Source organism: Balaenoptera acutorostrata, chromosome 17 (genome assembly GCF_949987535.1).
Source record: "Balaenoptera acutorostrata chromosome 17, mBalAcu1.1, whole genome shotgun sequence".
NCBI lineage: Eukaryota > Metazoa > Chordata > Mammalia > Artiodactyla > Balaenopteridae > Balaenoptera > Balaenoptera acutorostrata.
The window spans coordinates 64,598,681-64,611,849 of record NC_080080.1 but is presented as its reverse complement, the minus strand read 5'-3'; the positions used below and the strand labels follow the sequence as shown (position 1 = coordinate 64,611,849).

General features: G+C 43.1%; 1 protein-coding gene across 11 annotated transcripts in view; it reads right to left on the bottom strand.

Moving 5' to 3' along the window:
- Nucleotides 1–12,723, bottom strand: part of STAU2 (staufen double-stranded RNA binding protein 2) — a 322,172-nt gene extending 309,449 nt beyond the window's left edge. For 5 of the 11 annotated variants that reach the window (XM_057531770.1, XM_057531772.1, XM_057531780.1 and 2 more), the window contains exons 1-2: nt 11,945–12,054; nt 3,495–3,560 (exon numbers count right to left, since the gene is read on the bottom strand). Coding sequence is in view for 3 of the 11 variants with exons in the window: in XM_057531776.1 (XP_057387759.1) it covers nt 12,606–12,659 (54 nt within the window). In the remaining 8 variants the exon portion in view is untranslated. Of the gene's footprint in view, nt 1–3,494; nt 3,561–11,944; nt 12,072–12,605 lie in introns of those variants that run through there. The other 6 variants (XM_057531779.1, XM_057531771.1, XM_057531777.1 and 3 more) reach the window with 6 other exon arrangements.
- Between the last annotated feature and the right edge of the window lie 446 nt (nt 12,724–13,169).

Here is a 13,169-nt window from a genome sequence, read left to right as displayed (position 1 = left end):
AAAAAGCTTCCCCTTGGCTTCCATGTTCCTAACAGCGACTACCAAACCTCTTTAAAAGGAACCACCACTTGAACCTCTGTTAATCCCTGGCTGCTGGGCTCTCCCAAGGCTACAGCTGCCTAACATAGACTTCCCAACCCCTTAGGACACACTGCCCGGTCAAGTGTGCCTCACCAACTAATCCCAAAACATTTGCCCTATTTCAGTCACTAATTTGTAAATAGTATTTCACAGCACATGGGCCTTCTCAACTTATATTTGCTACAGCTTAATGTTCAAATGAGTTTCCTTTCCCTAGGGGCTTGTAATTAATCATCAGGGAGAAAGGTCAAAATACACCAGACTCTTACTTAGTGGTACCCTGGCAACATAGGTTACCATTAGTTACTTGTTGAATAATGAATGAAAAAAATACAAACTAATGATTATAAACTCTCAAGGGGATATAACCCAAAGAATTTTTACAAATAAAAGGTAAAGATGACAGTGGACACGTATAAGCAATTCACAAAAGACAAAACACAAAAGAACAAACATAAGCAAATCATAGAAATGCAAATTAAAATATCACTTTTTGTCAGACAGATTAACGGAGATTGAAAATTTGTCAAGGAAATAAGGGAACAGGCATTCTGATAAATTTCTAATAGATATAATTTTGTATTTTTGGTATTTATGCATCAAATATCTTTAAAATCTGCATACTCCTTTGACTACTATTTCCATTTCTAATAATTAATTCCAAGAAAATAATGGACAAAGGAACACAGGTGTATGTAAAAAAAAAAAATACTAACTGTGGCACTAACTATAACACAAAATCTGTCCAACAATAAGGATTTGATTAAATAAATCTTAGTACTTCCAAATTATGGATTAAGTCACTTCAGATATTATGTATTACATAATCCCAGTTTTTTAAAATAACATATATTCGCATAAAAACATACCTGCGTAGAAAAAAAATCGAGAAGTATACACCCCAAAATGTTAGCAGTGACTGTTTCTGTAAAAGGATAGTGGAATTACTTCTGATTTTTTTTTCCTTTTTACTTATCTATACCACCTGATTTTTCTACATGAATTGTGCATGGATAAGAACACACATTCTTAAAAGACAAAAGTAAAAATGAGGAGCACAATTTAAAGGCAGAAGTGTCATTACGGTAGCCGAACATGGAACATTCCTATGTTCCCTAATAATAATGTCAGGCAGAATTAATATCAAAAAGGATACCAAGTAACTTAGTATTCAAAAGCTTAGTTTTTAATTAGTTCTAGGAACACATATAGAATAATTTGCTAGCACTATTCAGGCATTTTAACAAAAGACCTCCCCAAATTTATTTATTAATCCTAAAGACAGTGTTGAAAATTATGCAGTAAAAATCTCAACTGCTTCAAGATGAGTGTCAGCTTCAATTGCCTTTTCATGCCTTTTCACATTTACCTTGAGAACCCTCTAATGGGAAAGCAGTCACTGTGAAAATAATAAAACATAAAAATCACTCATATGTTTAAGAATTCAGTGTGACTTTAAGTCTGGATGAAAAGAAAGTCTTCTCTATAACTTCTACTATTCCAAATTAGGTTAGCTTTTCCCCTCAGACTTGAAAAGTTTTAAAAACTTAATCAAGAGAGGATCCTGAAGCAAGCCAAGGAATACATATCTGTTACAAGCAAAGCATGCATATCTCCAGGCACTGTGGACAATTTCTAGCCAAAGCCCAGGGAGCTGCTGGGGCCACGCAGAACGCTGCCTAGGAGTTGTTTGCAACGCCTGGTTCAACACGACCAGTAGCACAGAGGGTTAGTAAATCCTCATTAGGACTAATCTATAAACTATAACTTTCAATGATGTTGCCTGACATAAAATGATCATTTCCATCTGTCTATAGTAGAATAACTGTACCCATATAATTAATGGCAGGTATCTGTACAGTCACTTGGGGGGAACGTCACACCTACAGCACAGTTTGTATGTTACATCTCATAAAGCTCCATCAATGCATCTAATGGGACTTGACAGCAACCGTGAAGGCACAGGAAGCACTAAGCACAGTATGATTCCTTTTAGCCCATGTTAGTAACGTCACTGATGAAAGCAATATTTGTGGCACAAGAAAATTGTCTAGTTCAAGGAGAAAATCAAAGAACAACTGTGCATAAGGGAGAGATTTTACATTAATGGCATTTGTGTAAAGCAGCATCATATAATACCAAAATGGACAACACAATTATATGGTTACTGCTGACAAGGATGGAGATCTCCTTGCTTTAGTGACAACCCTAGCACCACTCATCCACTCGTTCAGCAAATAAATGAAAATCATATACAACAAGAACTATTCTAAGACCTGGGGATATAGGAGTAAACAAGCAAAGTCACTCCCTTCATGGAGCACAACATCTAACAAGGAAGACAGACGTTAAATAATATTACATATTTTAATACAACTTTGAATGTCAGGTTGTCAGTAAATAGAAGGGCAGGGTGCTATGAGGCAAATCCTAGGCCTGGGAGTCAAGTGAACCAAGCACGGGGTGGGTGAGAAGAGGTCAAGCTGGAACGACCTGGCTCAACCTAGGACCTGAAAGACTCTAGTTTGACTGAAGCATTTAGATTGTTTCCTGGGCACACGTTAAGTCTGAGATGCATAAAGACATCCAAGTCAAGAGATCAAGTTGGTAACTGCTACCTAAGTCTGGAGCTCAGAAAAGAAGTCTAGACCAGGTATAAACTGAGAAGTCATTTGCTTAGAGATGGTGTGTGATGCACAGGAACTGGAGATTTCTTAGGCCAGGTGAGCTGGATGGGGTGGGCCTGGGAGGGGTCATGTATTACTTCCTCAAATCACAAAAGAATTAACTACTTCTTGCAATCAAATTACTTTCTTCTCTCTTGATCTGCGAATGTGAAATAAATCAAAGTACTTTCTAATATTATAGTTATGATACAATGCCTTTTTTGTTCAGAAAGGATAAGATTACATGTATAAAGTTCTTGGAGAAATGTCAAGACCTAAGAAAAATACTTCTACAGTGAGTCTAAGGCATTGTATGCTATAGTTTATTTAGCAGAGCACTTTCTTCCAGCCTTTTCCAGTGCCCTAGAAAAGGACTCTTTTTCTAACACACTGATACAACTACTTCACAAGATGTGTCACTAGAAATGCTTTTCGGTCTGCAGAACTGCCACCTACTGAAGCTAGATCACAACTGTAAGCATTCTAAACACATCAGCAAGTCCTGGAGATGTGACATCAAAAAGAACAGAAAAACCTTCTGCTCTGCACACTTAAAACTTAACTTTCAGGACTATCACTATAATCCTTACACAACCTGCCCTGCAGTCTTCCTATGACAAATATATAGCATGTAACTGCTCGATAAAGCAGTGGTCAGGTTATGGTTATACAAAAGCTGAGTTAAAATGCTCCACGATTTATGGCCCAAGCACCACATAAGTGTGACATGCCTTAACACAAACTCACCTGATTTATTTGAAGCATGTTAAAACAATATTGACCAAACTGCTGTATCCCTCACGGCTCCAAAAACTAGAAAATGAAAATGAAGAAATAAGTTCAACTTAGTTGGTAATCTCAATGATTAGCACTTTAAACACATGCCCGTGACCAAAATCAAATACAAAAAATGGAGTAGATCTAAATCAGCGTAGAACTTTCTATGATGATAAACATGTTCTATATCTTTGCTGTCCAAACCAGTAGCCACTAGACACATGTGGTTACTGAGCACTTGAAATGTGGCTAGAACAACTGAGAAAGTAAATTTTAAATTTTCTTTAATGTTATTTAAAGTTAAATAGCCACCCTGTGGCTAGTGACCACCATACCGGACAGCGCAGATCTAGGCTGAACAAAGTCTCTTCTGGTTCTAGAGTTCTACGACAATTTCAGTGAAAGTGAAGCTGTTAAAACAATGTAAAAGTTTCAGATTAATATTTAATATATACTTCCCTTGCTCCAGTAACGTTTTAAACAGCTTTGTTCCCCTCCTCTATGAGATAAATTAAGCCTAAAGAAGATGTAACACACACATATTCTCTTAGGTGGTATGGAAAAGAGCACATAGTAAGATTACCTAGTTGCATTTTTTTCCTGTTTCTGATTTTATTATCATCATTATAAAAATAGCATGCATATTAAAATTTTACAAAAAACTTTTGAAAAGAAAATTACCATCCTGACACATCCCATTGTTACATTTGGATTTGTTTCCTTATGGGTCTAACCTCCTCGCCATGGTTGTATTTCTTTTCATATAGCAAATGTCTTCTACACTTAATTTAAAAATAGATATCAAAGAAGGGCAGGAAAATCCAAATAAATAAATAAATAATGGGATTTTGTAATGGGAAAAGTTACATTAAAAATTATGTAGTCCCCCCAAAAAATTATCTAAAAAGCAACAACACAATTTTGACATATACCAAAAGAGCTAAATCCAATCACTTGTGTAGAAATTTTTATGTTATAAAATTTTTAATACTGAACTTTCCCTCAGAAGCAAAGGTTCTGGAGATACATATATACACACAAATACCATATGAATACACATGTGTGTGTGTGTGTATACATATATTTGGCTACAATTTTTTCAAGATGACAAACTAGAGTCAATTCAAAATGACTTTCAAAGTTTTCAATTATTTCTTTTTTTTATATATAAATTTATTTATTTATTTTTGGCTGCGTTGGGTCTTCGTTGCTGCACGTGGGCTTTTCTCTAGTTGAGGCGAGCGGGGGCTACTCTTCGTTGTGGTGCACAGGCTTCTCATTGCGGTGGCTTCTCTTGTTGTGGAACATGGGCTCTAGGAGCACGGTCTTCAGTAGTTTGGCTCGCAGGCTCAGTAGTTTGGCTTGCGGGCCCTAGAGAGCACAGGTCAGTAGTTGTGGCACATGGGCTTAGTTGCTCCACGGCATGTGGGATCTTCCTGGACCAGGGCTCGAACCCGTGTCTCCTGAATTGGCAGGAGGATTCTTAACCACTGTGCCATCAGGGAAGCTCCTCAATTATTTCTTACAGTAGTGACCTCACCATCTGTACCAATTTTTATATTTTCCAAGAGAATCGCATTTGTAGAAATAGCACAAGGCCTAAGTACCAGTGAATTTAAGTTTTAGTCCAAGCTCTCCAGGAGATTACCTTTTTTTTATATAAATTTATTTATTCATTTATTTAACTTTTGGCTGCATTGGGTCCTCACTACTGCACACGGGCTTTCTCTAGTTGCTGAGAGCAGGAGCTGCCCTTCGTTGCAGTGCGCGGGCTTCTCATTGTGGTGGCTTCTCTTGTTGTGGAGCATGGGCTCTAGGTGCGCGGGCTTCAGAAGTTGTGGCACACGGGCTTCAGTAGTTGTGGCTCGCGGGCTCTAGAGCACAGGCTCAGTAGTTGTGATGCACACGGGCTTCAGAAGTTGTGGCACACGGGCTTCAGTAGTTGTGGCTCGCAGGCTCTAGAGTGCAGGCTCAGTAGCTGTGACGCGCACCGGCTTAAGTTGCTCCACGGCATGTGGGATCTTCCTGGACCAGGACTCGAACCTGTGTCCCCTACGTTGGCAGGCGGATTCTTAACCACTGCGCCACCAGGGAAGCCCCTTCAGGAGATTACCTTTTGAGCTTTGGTAAATTGCTTTATGTATCTTTGAGTTCTTTCTCTTGCTTCTATTTTCTTCTTTTTTTTTTTTTTTTTTTTAATCTTTAAAAAGTAAATGTAAGTCCTTTGGTAGGCAAACAACAAATAGAATACAGCAGAAATAATGAGCTACCACTTCCAAGACTGGGTTATAAAAAGACAACCATTTCCCTCCTGGGTGTCACCTGCTCTCGTTCTCTCACCTGTTTGGTCTGCAGGAAGCAGGCTGTCATATTGTGAGCTGCCCTGTGGTCAGACCTACATGACAAAGAACTAAGGGACACCTTGGGCCAACAGCCCAACAGAAACTGGGGCTTTCTGTCCAGTACCCCCAAGGAACTGAATCCTGCCAAGAGTCACATGAATGACTCAGAAGTAGATCTTCCCCCAGTCAAGCTTTCAGACGAGACTACAGCCCCAAAGACAGCTTACCTGCAACCTCCTAAGAGACCCTGAACCACAGGCACCCAGAATCTGCAGCCAGATTTCTAACCCACAGAAACTGAGATAATAAATATTTGTTTTAAGTTCTTAATTTCTGGGGTAATTTGTAACAATAAATAAGACACTTCTATTCAACTCAAATTCTATAATTCTATGGTATTAATTAATATATTTAGGTAGACCAAAAAAAATCAATTCCCTGTTCAACATGAGCAAATGAGTAACGCTAGAATTTGAAAGGAGTAAATTATGAAACTTAAACATTTACATTCTATTCAAAAGATGACATCATTAAAAAGTGTAGCATTAGTCAAATGGTATTAAAATACACTATCTACAACTAAAACTACAAACCTAAGCAGTTTTCTTTTTTTTAATTGAGAACAATTCATTTGGACATTAAAACATGAACAAACCACTAAAAGCATCTCAGTGATCTAATGCCCCTTATTTTCCAGAATTTAACATTATTTAGTAAGAATTTACCAAATTTGAGAAATCTCATTCTGTTTTCATTTTATGTAAGCCTCTAAAAATTACAAATCCTTGTCTATAGACCTGTATGTGTTTCTTCAATATTAGATTTTGGTAATACTAGTGGCTGATCCTGAGAAGTAGGCACAATAAGATATAGGGGTACATTTTTTAAAGTTCTGATCTTCTGATATACAAAAAGCAGTTTTATGAAGAAGCACAAATGAAAGCACGTATTCACTCAAAACTGACCATACAATTTTAAATGTTCCGTAAGCCTTTCCTTCACAGTTATAAAAATCTGTATACATTAAAACATGAAACTAATATGTCTGTGACAGCACTCTGTGAGGTAACTGGATAAAAATTCTGAACATATTCTTTTCCACAAACAAGTTGTATTAGATTTATATCAATATAAAGATTATAACTACACCACAGGCAATTTGGAATGCCCACAGCGGCACATCTCTTTAACATTTCATGTCTTATTTAAAGACATGCCAGGTCTACTGTCCTATATTTAAAAGAATTTGATAAAATATCAAGTCATATCAATAAGATGCAGAGCATTTTATACTACCCACGGTTTCATAAAATCCACCTCTTCCTCTTCTGTCAAAAGTTTCCAGCTACCATTCATTCCAATTACAACTATGTACTTTTAGAGAAACCTATTCACATGTCCCAAAAATGCCCTACAGTGATATCCAGTCAGGCGCATTAGAACATGCAGTTCCAGATTCCAAGCTACTAAATGAAGACAGGCAGGGCAGTTTATGGAGAGAAGGCACTACTAACTGGAGAAGACTTGCCACTCATGAAGAATTAAAGGTCCAACAGGTATCTGAAATGTACTGCTGATATCACTCACCGCTTATATTATGAATTACAATTTGCTCATCTGATTAATTGAAAGCTGTGCAGAATTAAATCTATAAAATCCTCAACAATTAAATCCTGCTTTATAAAATGGCATTATTAAATTAACATATCTATAAATTTTATATTGGCACCCATCCCACGACTGACAGGCAATCCTCTCTTAAATGTCTTACCTGAGGGGCTTCCCTGGTGGCGCAGTGGTTGGGAATCTGCCTGCTAATGCGGGGCACACGGGTTCGAGCCCTGGTCTGGGAGGATCCCACATGCCGCGGAGCGGCTGGGCCCGTGAGCCACAATTACTGAGCCTGCGCGTCTGGAGCCTGTGCTCCGCAACAAGAGAGGCCGCGATAGTGAGAGGCCCGCGCACCGCGATGAAGAGTGGCCTCCGCTTGCCACAACTAGAGAAAGCCCTCGCACAGAAACGAAGACCCAACACAGCCATAAATAAATTAATTAATTAAAAAAAAAAAAAGATAAGATCCACCTATATTAAAAAAAAAAAAAAAAAAGTCTTACCTGACAATATGAAAAGCAAAAACATTTACTATCCCCATTCTTACACTCCAAACTACTACAAAACTAAATACCAACTCAAAGCTTCTTACTCTAAAAAACTCATGGGCTCCTTAAAAAGTGTTTTAAAAAAGGCTTTTCATTTTCATTTCCTTTTAAAAGTAGGTACCCCAAAAAACTATTTTTATGTAAGAAAATCAAAACAATTTAGTATAAATTTTACTATCTCCTAAGAGCCTATGAAATATTCTAAGTATACAGAAGTCTCACTCCATGAACCGTTCCAGTGAAAAACCCCACATACTACCAGCTAAGAAAAAAAAGGAGGGCTTCCCTGGTGGCGCAGTGGTTAAGAGTCTGCCTGCCAATGCAGGGGACGCGGGTTCGAGCCCTGATCTGGGAAGATCCCACATGCCGCGGAGCAACTAAGCCCGTGAGCCACAACTACTGAGCCTGCGCGTCTGGAGCCTGTGCTCCACAACGGGAGAGGCCACAATAGTGAGAGAGGCCCGCGCACCGCGATGAAGAGTGGCCCCCGCTTGCCGCAACTAGAGAAAGCCCTCGCACAGAAACGAAGACCCAACACAGCCATAAATAAATAAATAAATAAATGAATGAATGAATGAATGAAAAAAAGGAAACTAACATTTACCAGACACCAATTTTATAGATACCAGGTGCCATATTTTGCCATTTTTATATTAGCTCATTTAATCCTCATCACCTTGGGGTGCAGGTGTTATTCCCATTTTTCTAGAAGTTGGGTTACTTCCCCAGTCACATTGCTAGGATTAAAACTCAGTTTTGTCTGGTTCAAAGTCCCCTTCTTTCCATTACATGTTAAACTATAAATAAAAGCTCGACTCCTTAAAAATGTTCCTTAACAAAGGGCTTGACCTCTAAAACAACATAATGGCAAGGATTCTATATAGAACTTCAAAACTATATTGATTTCTTCAAAATCAATCATACACAAATATAAATTATAATTACTGTGGATTCTAGACACTCATCTAATATTTTCTTGAGTATCTAGAAGAGGCACAAATATATCTATACATGATTTGATTATACTATGCCTGTCTCCCACTATTCAGTCTAATATTAACAAAACCCAATTTTGCAATATCTAGACTTTTCCCCTTTCTTTATTATGATCTGCATACATAAATGATCAGATATCCAGTGCTCAAAGTATACAAAAGAAAAGAAGACAGAGTAATAGAAGTAAAGAAGAGGTTAACTACAAGGAAAAAACCCCACCACATTGGCCAATTGTATCTTCCAGAACCTGATCCTAACACAGGAAAACCACTCAGCCTCAATTCCTATATTATTTATATACTAATAACGGTGATGAACACCTTTGATATTTTTGATATTCTTATTCTTTGTTGAAAATCAGACCAAGCCACTCCTTCCTAGAATTTCATTCCAGGCAAGCCAAGTAAGCTAAAACGTGAAATTTATATGGTTTTCCATGCTGAAGTTAAGTAGGAGTAAAGACCATGATGTATATAACTGACCCTCAAATGATCCAGGAAAAAAATATTATGTGTGTGTGACAGAGAGAAAGCAAATGATAAATTGGTGACTCTGAGTTAAGGTTACATGAGTAATCTTTGTATTATTCTTATTCTTGGTATTCTTCTGTAAACTTGAAGTTACTTCCAAATAAAAAACTAAAACTTAAAAATTACATGGCAGGGACTTCCCTGGTGGCGCAGTGGATAAGAATCTGCCTGACAATCCAGGAGACATGGGTTCCATCCCTGGTCTGGGAAGATCCCACATGCTGCGAAGCAACTAAGCCCGTGTGCCACAACTACTGAGCCTGTGCTCTAGAGCCCGCGAGCCACAACTACTGAGGCCGCGTGCCACAACTACTGAAGCCCGTGTGCCTAGAGCCCGTGCTCCCCAACGAGAAGCCACCGCAATGAGAAGCCCGCGCACCGCAACGAAGAGTAGCCCCCGCTCGCTGCAACTAGAGAAAGCCTGCGTGCAGCAACGAAGACCCAACGCAGCCAAAAAATAAATAAAATTAAATCTTAAAAAAAAAAAAAATTACGTGGCAGTATATCTGAAGTTAACGGTACATACTTGGATTATACAGCAACATTTTTACAAATACAAAACACAGGTTTTTAAGGAAAAATTTAGGGATGTGTGAGGAAATCTGCACTATATCCTACCAACTAATGATCACTTAGGAATAAATTTCAAACTACAGTGCCATGCAATGGAATGTGGCAATGGTGGCTTGAGTTGAAAACATAGCAGGACAAAAAAAAACACACAGACATCACATAGTTTGGCGTTTAAATGTTTCACAAATCTAATACAGGCCTGCTGCAAAGGGCAGCAAATCTACAATTCAAGTGGTATGTGTTATCTCTGCTTTGCAGTAAAATATAGGCAAACTGAAAAATGAAAAACTTGCCATTTTACAAAACAATCGAGATGCAGAATGTCTGGGTTTTGATGGCTTTATTAAAAAAGATTTTTTTTTCTACTGCAGCTCAATTCACAACAGTATGTGTGAATCATGTTAAGAAAGCAAGGACGGAGAAGAAACAGCCTCCAGGAACAATGCTGCAATCTTTCCTCCTACAAGGTTACTATTAACCCGCCTGCCCATCACAATTTTGATTTCAAATGTTCCTCATGCTCTCTTAAATCACAAGGATGCATCAGAAGAGAAGTAATGCTCAGAAGAAGTTCACCAAAATTGTGAAATCAAACAATAAAAATAAAGGTTTTCGGCTAACGGTGAAACACCTTTAAAAGATCGTCTCTATCCTTTCTGGAGGAACCACCCAATTTAAAATCCTTCAGTACATTTCCCTAAGTGAACGGTCCTTCTCTACCCAAGTAGTTCTAAACCTTCTGGGGAAGAGGCGGGGGGACGCGTCACGCCAAGCAAAGACCCTTTCCGAAGAAAATTCTCCGCAAGTGCAAGATTCTGCACATATTTCCAGGGACTTCCAGAACCCAAGGCCATTATCCCCGCCCCCCTCCCGAAGAATCCCAGCTCAGCGTCTCCTCAGTTGCCTCCGCGGAACACCCGCCTCGACACAATCCCCACAGTCCCCGGCCCGCCCCGCGAGGGGCTGGAGGCTCTGCCCTCGCACAGCGGATTCTGTAACTGATCTTTGTCTCTTCGCCCAACTGCCTTCACCTCGGCAAGGTCATTAACTGCCAACCACCCCTTTAAGCCGAGCCCTCACCGTAGTAGTTCGTAAGAGCCACGGCCGAACTTGCCTGTCATAGGATATATTTTGTCCCCTCTGCCCCACCTACCTTCCCCATTTCGGCGCGTTACGTATTTATCACTTGCCCATTATACAGAAATAGCCACCACCACCAGCCCCCGGCGCGCCCCCGCCCCGCCGTTCCCCCTGCGCCCCCAGGCCCATGGCCCGCAGACCCTCCAGGGATGGGCCTCCCGCCATCTCCCCTCCTCTGTCCCCCTCCCCTCCCCAGTCCTGCCCTCCCCCCCACAGGGACCCTCCCCCTCCCTCTCCGGCACCGTCGCTCCACCCGCGGTCCCCTCTTCCGGCCATTCCCACCGCGGCCTCAACGACCCCATCTCCCGGGTCCCTGCCCCCTCCCCCACCCCCACCCCCGCCCTCCACCCTCCGTCTGTGCCGGCATCCTCGCCTTCCTCCCGGCTCCTCCCCTCTGGACACCTGTGTCGTCCCACCCCCTCCACACACGCCCCCCCCCCCCAATTCATTCGTCTCCTCCCCGGCTCCCCAGCCCCCGCCATCCTCCTCCCCTCCCCCTCCCGCCCGGAGAGAGCCCGAGGAGGGAGGGAAGGCGCGGGGGAGGGGAGGCCGCGAAGGGGCCGCTCTTCTCAGGGTTCGCCGCGCGCCGCGGACCCGCAGGGCTCCCCAGCGCCCTCTGTCTCCCCCGCCAGCGGGGCGGAAGTCGGGGCCTCCCGGACGCCCCCCACAAGGGTATTTACCTTCTCGCCGGGGACACTTTGCAGACGACTCCAACATTGGCAAACACTACAGAGAACTGACCCCGCTCGGCCGCCGCAGCCGCCGCCGCCGCCGCTGCCGGCTTCCACCCCTCGGGCTCCCCGCCCCCCGCCTCCTCCCCCCGCCTCCGCCCGCCTCCCCTGCGCTCCCGCCGCGCCCTCCCGGGCCCGCGCCGCGCGCTCCCGCCGACGCAGCCGCTCCCGCTCCCCTGCCTGCCCGGCGCGCGCGTCCCCGGCCCCCGCAGACCCACGCCGCGCGCCGGCGCCGGCCCTCCCTCCCCTCTTCCTTTCGCAGGCCCGCGGCCGAGCGCGGCCATTGTTCGCGGCGCCGCTCCCGCCCCCTGGCGGCCGGCCGTCCGCCGCAGCGGCGGCTGCCGCGGGCGCTGCGGTGCTGGCGCCGGCAGGCCGGGCCCCGGGGCGAGGGGCCGTCCCCCGGGGCCTTGGGAAGGAGGGCGAGCGAGCGCCCAGGGACCGCGCCCCGTCCGCAGTCTCCGGGTCTCTGGCCCGGCTTCCCGCCCCCTAGGCTGCAAAGGGTGGGCCTGGGGCAGCCTCTTACACACCTGCACTCGGCAAATGCCTCCCCCGCCCAACTGACCCTCTGCTCTTTCCAGGTGGTGTCCGCACCCCGATTCCCCGCCCGTACCTTCCCCAGGCTCTCTCGCTGCCCCCCTTTGCTCTGCTGGGGGCGCGCGACCATCCCGCGTCTGCTCCGGCCGCCGCTGTGCGAAGCACGGTTTAGCGGATCCTGCACCTTTCCAGCCTGGGAGGAGGAGGGGGAAGGGGGGGGAAGGGGAGGGGGTTAGCGCCACTGTCTCGCCCGGAAAACACTAGTGATCAGTAATCACCTGCTCTCCAAGATCCGCAGCGTGGCCAAACGGCCTCCTCAGCCAAAAAAATCATAAAAAAGAAATCCTTCGAACCAAAAAGGAGGATCATCTTAGAACAGTGCCCTAGATTCTAGATTGTTGAGGCAGGAGTGCCAGAAAACTCGAATTACTTCTTGAGTCGTCCTGGTTTTGATGTGGGTTACTGATGTCTGGATAACTTCAACCCAGTTAAGCCCAGTGAAATTCAACACTCCATTTAGTAAATGGCATCATAAATAATGTGGCAATAAAGTAAGTGTAGAAATACAATTATTACTGTGTTTTCACATTTATCCATTTGCATTATTATTCCCAGGGTTGCTTCCCAGTATCGATTCTCC